The sequence below is a fragment of the Lygodium microphyllum genome, chromosome 18 (genome assembly GCF_053477565.2).
Source record: "Lygodium microphyllum isolate KBCC chromosome 18, Lygodium_microphyllum_v1.1.10, whole genome shotgun sequence".
NCBI classification, from domain to species: Eukaryota; Viridiplantae; Streptophyta; class Polypodiopsida; order Schizaeales; family Lygodiaceae; genus Lygodium; species Lygodium microphyllum.
In genome coordinates this window covers 19,971,773-19,986,112 of record NC_141152.1, presented here as the reverse complement: position 1 = coordinate 19,986,112, position 14,340 = coordinate 19,971,773, and the positions used below count along the sequence as shown (strand labels likewise).

General features: G+C 37.6%; 1 protein-coding gene across 1 annotated transcript; it reads left to right on the top strand.

Annotated features, from left to right (window-relative positions):
- Positions 1–5,975: 5,975 nt before the first annotated feature.
- On the top strand, positions 5,976–10,339 carry LOC148020651 (uncharacterized). Its single transcript, XM_087698454.1, has 2 exons — positions 5,976–6,896; positions 9,495–10,339. The coding sequence occupies exons 1-2, from the start codon at positions 6,419–6,421 to the stop codon at positions 10,196–10,198; spliced, it is 1,182 nt and encodes a 393-aa protein (XP_087554580.1). The 5' UTR covers positions 5,976–6,418; the 3' UTR covers positions 10,199–10,339.
- The last annotated feature ends 4,001 nt before the right edge of the window (positions 10,340–14,340 follow it).

Here is a 14,340-nt window from a genome sequence, read left to right as displayed (position 1 = left end):
TTAGTCAACTCTCCCTTTTCTATCTATTGTAGTATTGATCCATCAATCATCTATTGTAGTAGTTGCAATTGCAAATTTTTTGCCTTCAACAATTTAATACGCTCATCCTCTCATTGCAACATATGCTAAACATGTTGTTTAAGTCCATCATCACCTTGGGTGTTTTGAACCCACATGATGCACACATATATTCATGAGTAACTTACCCAAGATCATCACATCCTTTTCCTAGTACAATTGATCATTTGTATCACCACATTCATGTTCTCTCTCTCTCTCTCTCTCTCTCTCTCTCCAAGCTTTTAAAAAAAAGAATGGGTATGGTTGATAATCAAAATGTTTACATTATCATTCTTTATTGAATCAAATGTATAGTAGCCTTGAGAGTTTTTTGCAACATTTATAATAATCAAGGTGTATGAGATTGATAATGAGTTGGAGGCTTATTATTATGTTGAAGTTGTGATCCATGACCTCTATGCCTTTAACTCTATTGATTTAGGATCAAGTAGTTTGTTAGTAGCATTCCAATGCTTACCTTACTACACAATATCATGTTGATCAATTATAGCAACAACTACATGCAACCCATCATAGATGTGATAGACAACTTCCTCTTAAATTAGAACATAATGTAGTAACAAGAATAACATGTAGGTTTTCATTCTCTACCTATAGTGAAAGTGCAAGTTTCTTTGACCTTCTCAATTGAAAACACTCACCTTGTCATTGCAATGTATCCAAAAGTACACATTTCTCAAGTCCTGTCTCATCATATCCATGTCCTAGTATAACTAATTGATTCTATATGTCTTTGTTGCATCTCTCTCTCTCTCTCCCTCTCTCTCTCTCTCTCAACAATGGCTATGGTCTCACTGGCATGTATATCCCAACCCAAACACACGCAAGTCTTGTTGATAAATACATACTCAAGTATATGTTGCTATGAACACTTAACACTAACACATTGATATTTCAATAAGCAACCCGATGATTGGGTGTTGATATATCCTTTCATAAGTGTAATCAACTCTTCAAGGACAATAGGAATAGTTGTAGTTATCCCAAATGGATCTCCATAATGGTCTAGATGTTTGACTCAACAAACAAAAAATTTGTTGTGTCTTATTCAACCATCGTAGATGAATAGTTTGTTGCAATCAATTTTGGACTTCCTTTAATGGTTTTCCCTCAAGGATCTTAGAACAAACAAAACACATACTAGATAGAAATATGGAAGGCTAATAGATGAGGTAAAAGTAGAGTCTACTTTTTATTTTGACATGTGAATCCTCTCACTTTTGATCTTTAAGTTTTAAATGTTATTGATAACATACTTGCATGTGTATGTGTGAGCTATGCATGTATGTATGTGGAATTGAAGGATGTGCTCTTAGATAGAGAGAGAGAGAGAGAGAGAGAGAGAGAGAGAGAGAGAGAGAGAGAGAGAGAGAGAGAGAGAGAGAGAGATGCATGATTGCCTTTTAGGGGCAATCACACATCTCTCTACACCAATGTGTCTTTTAAATTGTGCAAATGAAATCCTCAACACAAAAAAATTTGTTTAGGGTTCAACTCCCATTGAATTTATCTTTATTCTTTCTTTTGCAAGTTTGAGATGTTCAAGCACAAAGATATGGAACAATGATGACCTTTGTAGACTATAACATTAGCACTTCCCTAAACTTGATAGTAAGGGCTTAGAAGCTTTTGAATCTAGAAACATAAGTTCTAGAAACACCAAGATCCACAACCTACACTTTATATGAAATGATTAAGCTCATACGAACTATTTTGGGCCTAGGAACATAAATTTAGAGAAGTATAAGTTCCACAACTTCCACTTATCAACCAAAACTTAAGATCATGCGAGCCTTTCGTATCCTCTAATGCAAGTTTATGGAACACTAGTAACTTTTTACAAAGGAATTGCAAATTATGAGCTTCTACATATGTACGAAGAAAATATTAAGTTGTTTTATTTTAAGGATATTATTTCACTCCAAAGACTCCTACATTATAATGTATTTATCATAAAAAGGACATAGCTATCCAACAAAGGTATGTTTTATACATATCACAATAGAATGTTTAGTTACTAGCTTACTTTCAATCAAGTTGTTATGGCCATTAAGGCAAAGTAAGATAACAAAGCGCTACTATGCATAGTAAAACCAAGCACAATTCACCATAGTGATTTACCATAAAACGGCTCAAATAGTCTTGTGATCGTTGTGTAAAAGTTTACTTTATAATTTTCTCTCTCCTATACTATTTCAATCCATTTCCCTCAAGCACAAATTGAAATTTCCATTCATGATTTTCATGAGAGACAGAGTTCTAGCTTTTTTATAAATATTTATGGTAGAAAGAAGAGGGAAAATACATAATTACAACCAATTTACCAATTGTTGCAGTAAGTGTTTTTTGAGAATGAAGTTTCTTTAATAAATAAAATATTGTAGCCATTTTTAAGAAAAATGCAGTGCATTTTGGTAGCTCAGTTGTTGGTACGATTATTGGTTGTGTTGGATGTAATTGCAAGTTCCATTCTGCTGAGTGGCTCCAAGGGGCATTTCATTGGCAAGTGAGAGCGTCGGAAATATCTTAGTTTACTAGAACTATGCTAAATTTTGCTAGCTTTTATACATAAACTAATATCCTTCGTAGTTAGAATGGCTTTATTATATGGTAAAGGGGTCTATCTGTTAGAAAGATAGCATTTTACTATATATAAAAATATTAATGTATGGAAAAGCTTATAAATCTCCTAGTTATATGGAGGGCTCTTTGAAGTTGTATGTAGTAAAATTATTGGGCATAAATTTCCTAGCTATAACAAGCCAATAAGAGGAATGTACTGGTTTCGAGTCATTTCGCTGGAGAAGTAGTTATATGTAGGATTCTTTGAAGTTTTATGTGGTAGAATTATTGGGCATAAATTTTCCTGGTTATAACTAGGAAATAAGAGGAATTAACTAGTTTTGAGTAATTTCGCATTACACAAGATAGTGGGTGCGTGATCAAATAATGGTTTTGTGTCGTCTGGTGGCATCGAACCTTCTGGTAACGAGATTGAGGAGTTCTTAAGAACAGGATTAAGGCTGTGCGCCGTGAAAGGGAAAAAGCGCCAAAGTATCTTACGACGCACGTTCTTGAAAAGAAGCTTTAGTTTGGAAGGGCACCGATCGGTATATTTGACGTGGATGTCACTCCCTTCTTCTAAGGCAACTTGCCTCGCTCGCCTTTAGTGGGAATCTTGCAAAGTGCTCTCGAGAGGGACTGTGATTGACACTTCTTGCTCTTTCCCTAGGAATTATTTGTCTCCCTAATCATCATCTTCACACCTTCATCCAACAATGTTTATACAAATTGCACGGTAATGTCACCCTAATATTCCATAATTACCATTGCCATCGTAAGAGTCCTTATGAATGATGTACACTCGCGTGTCCTAGCCCTCAATCAGGTCATAATTTCCCTTGATTATGTGCTTTCACACAAAGCTTTTTGAATATTCTAGTTCAAGGTGCACATGTTGTCTTATGATGATGGATCACTAAGATCTCAGTATATTGATAAATTATAGCATGTGCCCCCTATTGCACACATTCTTTGAATAAAAGACACATCATGGGCCATGATGGGAGACATGGTAAAGTACACACTAGCTATTATGTATGAGTTGATTGGTACAAAGTTGACATACCTAGCTAGTAGTTTCTTGAACCCTTTTCACTTCAAATTCTTGGAACCATTAATACACTTGACAGATACTCATTACGGACTTGATAGAACATCCTAAAAAGTCCATGCGTCTAAACCATGAATCTAGCTCGCTAATGTCGATTCAATAGCTTGACTACTAAAGATTTATATATAGGTGGGATGATATGATGTTATGCATAATGTAGAAGGGTGTAAAATGTCAATGCAGCTAGAATTTTAAGGCTACGGATTAGTTCTTGAAGGCATAAACCTTGTGGAATATGAATTGACTAAGGGAGTCATTGCACTTGTTTAATGGTTTGTGCCTATAAGCTAGGTAGATAGTCCTTATTTCATACAATTTCTCACTTGCTAAGGGTTTTAACACATTCATGTCTAATCTTTAAGGCCCAAGTATTACTCCTTCCAATATCTAACAAAGGTATATGAATTCTCCCACGTATTGAGGTCCCATAAAACGAATGTGTAGTACCCATGAAGTTTTGCACCAATAGGGTTTGGTATTTCATGAGTCAGTGTGACAAATTAAGTGTTTTCTTCAATGTAGAACTCATAAACAGGATTCATTAGTTACTGTAGCCTCATAAGGAATCTATCAGGAGCATGGATTATTTGTTGATTCAAGTTTTTCCCTGCGTGTATCATTTGCAAAGAGCACAAGAACATTTGCTACTTAATCTCACAACCTTCTATTATAGTTTGAAAGGAGTTGGAAAAAGCCATCGACACATGGAGCTCCTTATGATAGGGGGGCTAGTCATATGATAACTAGTGCGCAAATTGGATGCTAGATGTGTACGTAGCGAGCGTCGGAAGGTCCCCAAGAACAAAAGAACTCTAGGTAAGCTCAAAAAGCAAGAAGATAGATTTGCATGACATGAAGAAAAGAGACAAATTGGGTACAATCTCCCCCCATGCCTTGTGTGAGCGCTTCACAAGGCACGTATTTATAAATTTATTCATCTCAAAGCTCAAAATAGTCTAGTTTTACAATTAGCATGCTTTGGGTTTTGTGTTTGCTTTTGTCCAAATAAAGAATAAAGCAGTTGGGCAGTCGGATTGTGCCCAAGTACAATGTCCAATAATGAAATATTTAAACCGAGCGCCCATGCGCATACAAAATAGTAAATATTTTTAAAGCATTTGATCAATTAATAAACATGCCTAAATAAATATTAGCGCCACGCCTTTAATGATAAGACACGTGTCCATAAAATATGATAATTTTTTCTAAGCAATCTGAATACATGCTATCACCCAGTGCTTCCCAACGCCACCGCCGCTTGCTCTACACATCAACTGAAGCATTCACAATTGTTAGAAAATAATAAAATTAAATCGAAAAAAGTGAATACCTACCAGTCTTTAGCTACAAAATAAATAAATAGGTTGAAACTCTGTCGTCTTAACCTTAATTTAATACGAGTGCTCTCTAAACTCATAAACATCCATTCATTTAAATATGTATTTTGTAGAATCACCTGTCGTGGAATCACCCACATGCACATTAAATTAACATAATACCTGAAAAGGACATGCGTATCTGTCAACTTCTCGCACAAGGAATCCACCTTGTGTACGAGCCCCGACAAATAAATATAGTTTTACGGAATCCACCGTGGAATAAAAAACTCACGGAATCCACCGTGGAATATGCCTCATGGCATCAATAATGTCCTAGCAAGGTGAAAATCTATGGACCGTAGCTTTCAAGGCCACTACTTGCATAAAATCACTACCAATCATCTTGGTGTGCCTTTGAAGGGCAATCATGTCATATGATATAACCAACTTCATCAATATAGAGAGGCATTATGTTATCATCCTAACATAATTGTTGTAGCATAATGATAGTGATAGGAACATCTCAGCATAATGATAATGATAAGTGTCGCATTATTTGCACTTGCATGTACCCAATTGGACAACCCATTTCTAAGATGTTTTTAAGGCACGAACACTCTCAACTCTCTCATCAACAATGCATGTATTGCCTCTCTATCTTGGTTGAAGAGGTTGAAGACATGCATTAGTGATGACCACACAAGAATGCATGCAGGTATATGTGCATAGATGTGTGTGTGCACACGCACTCCCACACGCAGCCACACTTTGTGTGTTGTGTAATCAAGTGGCTGCCCTAATGATAAACAATCCTTTTATAGATCCTTAGGAGTGAGATCTGATCATAAATCTTGCTCTCTCTCTTTTATCCTAATACCAAACGAATGTAGAGGTGTAGAAATTGAGCTACGGCCTTTTGGTCACCTCACCACGTGCTCTTTGTCTCACTTACGGTGAATTTGTGAGGGGAATCTATTTGAAAAGGCATGCGTACAAATACATCAGGACCTGCCCTCGCTCTCATTCTTTTAGATATGCTCTAAGATGTTTCTTTTAGATATGCCATAAGGCAACCCTGTGATCCCTAAGATGCTTCGTTGAGATATGATGGCTTGAGACAGCTTGTGATCGTTCTACTCTATCAGAAAAACCCCTCGACCCTCCCTCCCTCGCTCGCTACCTCCCTCCCAGCTCCCTCTCTCGCGTCAAACTGGCTAGTATTGCAAGCTAGCATCAAGCAAGCGTAGAGAAGCATGCAAAGCATAGACATCCATTAAGGCGTCTATCGAGAGACGAGAGGCATATGCTGGCTGGAATATACCGGGCGTGAAGCTCAGCAACCAATATGCTGGTTAGAAGGTCCTCCTATGGCGTCACCACCGGCGGCAGATCGTCGCCACTAGCGACCAGGCACCGATCATCCTCACCGTCCATCATGCCCGGCGCATCGACGGCCCACGTGCACACGCTCTCCCTGCTGGCCGCGCCGCCCTATCCGAACGGCTACTATGTGTGCCACGTGTGCTGGGAGAGGGGCAGCGGGCCGCTGTACCACTGCCGGGACTGCCAGCTGGACCTCCACGTGTCGTGCGTGGGGGTGGGAAGCCAGCAGACGCACCCGTTGCACTACCAGCACCCGCTGCACCTCAAGGCGGTGGTGGGGCCGGCGGGCCGCCACGTATGCGACGGCTGCGGCGAGCCGCTGATGGCGTCCGCCTACCGCTGCGGCTCCTGCGACTTCGACCTGTGCCAACTGTGCGTCCGCGCCCCGCGCTTCCTCCTCCACGTCAGCCACCCTCACGTCCTGGTTCGCTCGCGCGTAGGTACGTCGCCCGTGGACGTTCCGTCGGTTAAAGATTTCTCTCTCTCTCTCTCTCATTTACTTTCAGCAATCGGTATTCTGATGATACTATAATAGTTTGTTTTTATTTATTTATTTGTTTTGAATGCAACCATTTCTTAAAATACTTGTGGTTGGGCTTCATTGGGCTTCATCCTAATCTCTACACCCCACCACCCAGTGTAAGCCACCCTAGAACCACTTGATCTCTCGTTTTGAACTCTTGAACTCCCATTATTCACATACCTAGCTTGCCAAACTTAGCTACTTCTCGTTAGTAATTTGTGCATAGGGTCCTCCTTTGAGCATTTGTGAATAGGCCCTTTTACCCATTCACACAAACCTCGAGGAAGTTACTATATGTATATTGTGTACATCACGTGTGTTCAAGACTTATTTATAAATATTTTTATTTGTAAAATTTTCATACATAAAATATAACTTTTTTCTATTCAATCTATAAATAATCTTTTTATATTACAGCTTTTTATATGTAATATATATATATATATATATAATATTTTAAAAATATACTTTATTTTGAACCCATATGATGCACATATATATTCATGAATAACTTTCACGAGATACAAACTTACCCCGCGAGCAATGGCCCAATTGGTAGGAGGCATTGCATGAGATTTGGTACGAACATTGTGTCTCTATGTGAGGTTATGGGTTCAAGCCTCGATTATGCGACCTTTTTTTTCCCCTTTTGGGTGGGGAGGGGGCTTTTCAGTAACAATGAGGTCTACCTTCAAAGGTGTTAGCCTTTCGGCCTTTGGGTTATGTTCCAATTCATCGAAATAAACAACCTTTGGAGGCCAAAGGGTGAAGCCCTTTGGGCTACATTTCAATTTCGGCCTTTTGGCCTTTGGCCTCCAAAGGTTCTCTTTACCATTCACAATCCTCCTAGAATTTTCATTTTAATAGCTACAAAGTTAAGTACTAAATCTCTCAAGATTTTCATTGTAATAGTGACAACATTGTGTACTACATCTCATGAGGGAGATCTCTATAAGAAACCCTTATATAGCACTTTTGCTTGAAGGGTAGTTTTTAAAACACCTTCCCTATAGGTAATTTAGGGGATTAGTACATGGAACTGTTGCATACCACTTGTGTTCAAAAGGTACTTTAGAACCTCACCCCTAAATTTTGGAAATTAGATAGACCCCTTGTGTATTCCTTCTAGAATTAAACCACCGGCCACTTCTATGATAAAATCATTGATTTTGAGTGAAAGCTTATGTATGTCTTATACATTCAAAAGATTACTATACCTCTTACATAGAATGAATAGGTTGTATTAAATATCTTTCCCTTGTCTAGAAAAGCCAATGCTACAAAAACATATATACAAAAATTTAAAAGCATGAAGTTGAAGGTTCTTCTTACTAAGCCTCCTTTCCAAGTAAGGTGATAAATCACAACGCCTCACCATTCAATATTAGTTTTCCCCAAACAATGACAAAAGGACACTTTAGAACTTTAGCACACCTCCATCTTCCAAAATTTTCCCTTTTATAGTGAGATGATTATAGCAGAAAGCTTATAACTTAATAGTGCTACTTGAAAAACACTAGGAAACAACATTGCAAGAGTGATTTTCCAAGCATGTCAAGTTAAACTTGTTGCCCAAGTAAAATACATCTTATGACCTTTTAGTGATAGTAGTCAATAAAACTCATGTTGTGATCACTAAAATGCACAATATTGGGGAGTTGTTGCTGTCTAACACATTGTAATAGTGAAAAATCTTTCATAGGATCAACTAACTTTTGCCTTGTCGTGTTTGTGTGTGTGCATGCATATGTGGACTTATTTTGGAATGCCTTACTTTGCAATTGCACAAAAAATTCTAATCTATTCAAATGTACATTGATTAGGGATTTGCATGCATTGTGAGAATACTCTATAGATGTGTGTGTAAATATATTGTATGTATACACAAACATATACGCATATTTTACACATGCATGTATACATATGTGTGTAGTGCATGCATGCACATACACACATGCACGCATATGCACATGCACCCATGTGCACACGTGTGTATATATGAATTTAATAAGGGCAATATCAACATGAAAAAATGATCTCAAATGCTCAACATAAAACAAAATTTGTAAAAAATGTTAATGGCCCTATTTTGTTCAAATGTATAGTTTGTGTAAATCAATTTACTCAAGAAGCTTTGGGGTACTCTATGAAGTATAAGAGAATATACCCTTATGCCATGGTATCCTATTTGTCACTTCTCTTGACAATGGTTGATCATATTTTTTGAATGTATTCATTTCCACTCATCTAGTTCAATGGTTCTATTTGTATTGTAGATTCAAATTAGTTTCTTATATCCACCTTATGTAGTATAAAGCCATTCTTTTGATTCATTTGAGTTGGTTGCAAATGCATCATCTCTCCATTGATTACACCAAAACCTATCAAAGATTATTAGATTCTTTTAAAAAGTGAGCTATACTTGTAGTATGAAGTTGTGTTTGTGATAAATTACTATACTAGAAGTTCTTCACAATGAATATCTAATCCATTACTTGTTGTGTGCCCATAATAGGCGAACTAAGAGGATCATGTGAATGTGATGGATGCGGGACTCTTGCTTCAGGAATGGTATATAGGTGCACGTCATGCAACTTTGACCTTCACCAATCCTGTGTAACTCTTCCTCTCAAGCCCATACATCCAAGGCATCCAGAGCACCCTTTAACACTTCTTTGCCGCCAAGAAATCACTTCATACACATGTGAATTTTGTCAACGTGATGGTAGAGGTTGGGCATACACATGCTCTATTTGTAGGTTTTATGTACACCCAACCTGTGCAAAGATACTACATGAGGTTCCTCATTCAACTACCATGCAAACCTTAAGGCAAGAACTAGTTGTTACCCCACGTGCTGACACGTATGGCACATGGTATGACTATGAGGATGATGATTTGATAGTAAATTCCTACAATGAAAGGTATCCTTTAAGTCCACCATCACACATGTACCAACAAAGGGCTTACCATCCAAGCATAGCACAACCTATCTCACCTTACCCTTATAATTCCTCATCCCTCGACTCTCCACGCATATACACACCAAGGCTCTCTTCACTTAGCTCACCTAGAGACTACTTAGATGAAAATGATGTTCCCTCAGATTCTATTGTGCAAGCTCTCCATAGACTCACCCCCTCATTAAGCCCACGAGATGTAGCTGCAGTTGATAGAGTAGTTGACTTGTTCCGTAATAGGAGGGGATCTTTATATTAGGTTGTCCAAACGAACGGTTCTTAGAAATACTTCTGAACATCACGTAAATTTGGAACTTAGCCATGTAAAAAAGATAAACAAACTTGCTTGTGCATACTGTGGATAACCTATAGTAATATCTACTTCATTTCCTTTTCTTCACCTTTTATGCATAAAGTTTTGTAAAATGAAGTGTTTTTTGTATGTAAAGTTTCAACACCCATACTACCCATAAAAATGTAGTAGGTAGGGGGAAACTATAGGAGGAGTTTGGATTTAACCATAAAATGAAATGTGGAAAAATGGAGCATTTTTCAAAGAATATACATTGTATATCTAGATCTATTCTTATCATAAATGTATACACAGTTTTCTAGTGTGTACAGTGCTACATATACACTTTAGGTTAACTTGAAAAGAATATGGATTAAAAACCAATTTTCTAGCTATAAATTCATTTGGGAGACATTTTGATACCAAAAAATAAAGATTCATGACAAGTTTTTAGGAAACCCATGTTTTTGCTACAAGATTTTTTATGTGGTGAAGTGAGTGGTAATGCTTAAGTAGATGATTGTGGAGGCTTTGATGCCAAGATACTCAATAATTGCCTTCTAAATTACCTTCTTGAAAAGAGAGAATATCTAACACTGTACTCAAATTTTATGAATGTAACCAAGCCCACCTCTCCAATTTCAATTTTCCAAAAAGGGAGCTACTTTTTTAAGCTTTACCCACCTTACAAACCAGTACTCCTAACATAATTTTTTTCTTATATAGCCTTTTTTAAAAACATCCCCTAATGTGGTATCAATGACTTGTAGTTGATCCATCTCTCTCATTTATTGCAGAAAGATATGGTTAAATAGAATATTACTAAGTCATAGAACTAGGAGGAGCTACTTTGGGAGGTGTTGGAATCAAGAAAGATTCAAATGGCAAGGGTTTCGAAAATTTGGTAAAACGCACATATTTTTTGTCAAATATAGAGGAATATTTGTAGTAGAGGGGCTAAAAAGATGTCAACAGGCATTGATCAATTATACTTCTTGAATAATAGGCTATCTATCTTATCTTGTTGAACTCCAAGGAAGCCTTCATGGTTCAAATGAAATCTACATTCGATATATCCAAGATCTAACCATATGGACTTCTACTTCTTTATCAAGTGCTACTCACCACTTACCAATATGTGACATTTATGTGTGGATTGAATCCTAGTAAGACTACTCAAAATTCATAATGAATTTGATTTTGGTTGATAATATTGAAGCATTGACCTCTAATGCTACTCCAATATGTGGCATTTATGTGTGGATTGAATCCTAGTAAGACCACTCAAAATTCATAATGCATTTGATTTTGGTTGATATTGAAGAATTGACCTTTAATGCCACTCCAATGTTCATAATCTATTCTTCAAGCTACATCCTAAGCACTCCTAGGCAAAAGCTGAGCTCCATTTTTATATTTCTTTCCACATCAATAAACCTAGAGAGATCATTCCACCACCTTCAAAGCTCTAGTCCAAGCTTCTTGAATCCTTAAATCTACATTCTCTCCACTTCAAATTTTCCATGGCAAGAATCCCAAGTTTGGAGGAAATGTTTGGAGCATGAAAGTCTATGTTCACCAAATTGACCGAATCATTTAATGTTAACTTAAATGGAGGACATTGTTCTCTTTAGAGGCTAATATTTGCCAATTGGCCAAAATTTTATATATATGTGATTTTTTTGGAAAGCTGGAACTTAGGTTGAGTTTTAACTTTGAAATTTTTTATTCACCCATATTTCTAAAGTATATTGAGGTTATGAAGGCTCTTTTGCCATTCATGTGAAGAAAAGTTCAAAGAAATTGGGTATATAGAAAGATTTTCCACTTTGTCCTATACTTAACATTTATATAGATATTGATCAATACTGGAGATATTCAAACATGTTAAGTGAAGATTGCACCAAATGTTAAGATAACGATAGCTTGATTGACAAAAAGGCAAGGGATCATAGTCCACTATTCTTGTAGTGAGCATCTTAAGAGTAAGAATCCAAATTAGGGAAAAGACAAATGGTTAGGCATTGTAGGAATATTGTTGACCATACATAAAAGGAATCCTCAAATAAATCTCACATACTATCCAGAAGTCTAGCTAAGGCTATTATAAGTCATGATACATACACTAGCCATCATTGCCCAAGTAAAGATTTTGAGATATTTGTATTTCAACTACATTATATTATTGACTAATTCATTTCTTTATACCACAATTTAGTTTAGGTATCATTGCAAGTTAGTCCATAACACATACACACACGTACACACACACACACACACACACACTCTCTCTCTCTCTCTCTCTCTCTCTCTCTCTCTCTCCTCTCTCTCTCTCTCTCCACATTACAATAACATGTGCCATATATAATCTTAAGTATAGATATGTAGGTAGATCAAGTGGGTAGTATGACAGAGCCATTTTCACACAATGGCTCTATTTCATTGGTGTAAGACACACTTCTAAGCCCCATGGTTGATTGTAGGTTTTGCTCACACATGGATAGGCATTCCATGATATCTTAGAGCTCCATGGGCATGGTGTCTAAGAATATTACAAAAATCCTTTCGTTTGTGTTGGATAATGTGCAAGTTGTAAGGGCATTCCAAGGTTTCTGGTGCACAGATCGGATGCTGTATGCGCGTGTAGTGAGTGTCGGAAGGTTCCAAGGAACAAAAGAACTCTACTTTTGCACAAAAAACAAGAGAGAAGACTTGCACGACATGAAGCAAAAGACCAATTGGGTATGATCTCCTCCCATGCCTTGTGTGAGCACTCCACAAAGCATGTATTTGATATATTATTCATCTCCAAGCTCAAAAAATAGCCCAAATTACAATTAGCACGCTTTAGCTTTTGTCCCACTAAAGAATTAAAGCTATTGGACATCCAAAGAGTCGGGCGGTGCCCAAATACAATGTCCAATAATAAATATTTAAATTGTGTGCCCATGAGTATACAAAATAATAAATAAATATAAGGCGCTTCAATAAATAAGCACGTCAAAATAAATATTGGCACCACGCCTAGGATGCGCGCCCATAAAAAAGGATAACTTCTTCTAAATAACTTGAATACATGCTATCGCCTAATGCTTTCCAATGCCACTGCTGCTTGCTCTACACATCAACTGAAGCATTCACAATTGTTAGAAAATAATAAAATTAAACCGACAAAAGTGAATATCTAGCAATCTTCAACTACAAAATAAATAAATTGGTTAGAACTCAATCCTAACCTTAATTTATTACGAGTGCCTACTCTAAACTCATAAACGTCTATTAATTTAAATATGTATTTTGCGAAATCACCTGCTATGGAATCACCCACTTGCACATTAAATTAACAAGACGTTCGAAAAGGACAGGCGTCCCCATCGACTTTTCGCACAAGGAATCCACCTTGTGTATGAGCCCCAATAATAAATATAAGTTTACGGAATCCACCGCAAAACCTCACGGAATCTACCATGGAATATGCCTCATGGCATCATACCCTTGGGGTGGGATAGCAATTGTCCTCAATTGTTATTAGCTCAATGTGGAGCCAGTAGTGAGGGGTAAGCAGTTAGGTCTCGAGCGTGCATCCATTGGGCCTCTTCAACAGGATGTGTGGGAGCTTTCGCTCAACCGCCAAGACCCACGAACCACTTATTTTTTCAAACGTTCCAAGCCGAGCACTAATGGCTACCTCTCACATAGCCGACACGCCATTCATATCTATGGGTGTAGTGAGCTTACCTCCATGCCGATCGAGTTACCTCCTCTCCCGCGCACTTCGGTAGCTCCATGATCCAAGTGCAAGCTTCAAGCAAGCTCTATCCTCAAGCTCCATGCTCCAAGCTCCATCGCCGCGAGCAAGAGATGAGAAGAGAAGAGAAGAGAAGAAGAGATGAGAAGATGGAGAGCTTCTCCTCCTCGGTCCCTCACCCTCATACACTCACTCCCTCACACTCTTACACTCCCTCTCTCAAGCACAAGCTCAAGCAAGTAAGAAGAAGAAGAGGAGAGCCACTTTTGGCCACACACAAGAATGAACTTCTCATTTACTTTTCAACTTTATATACAAAACCCTAAATCCCTTTTGGGCGGTCATCCCCTTATCCCCTTTT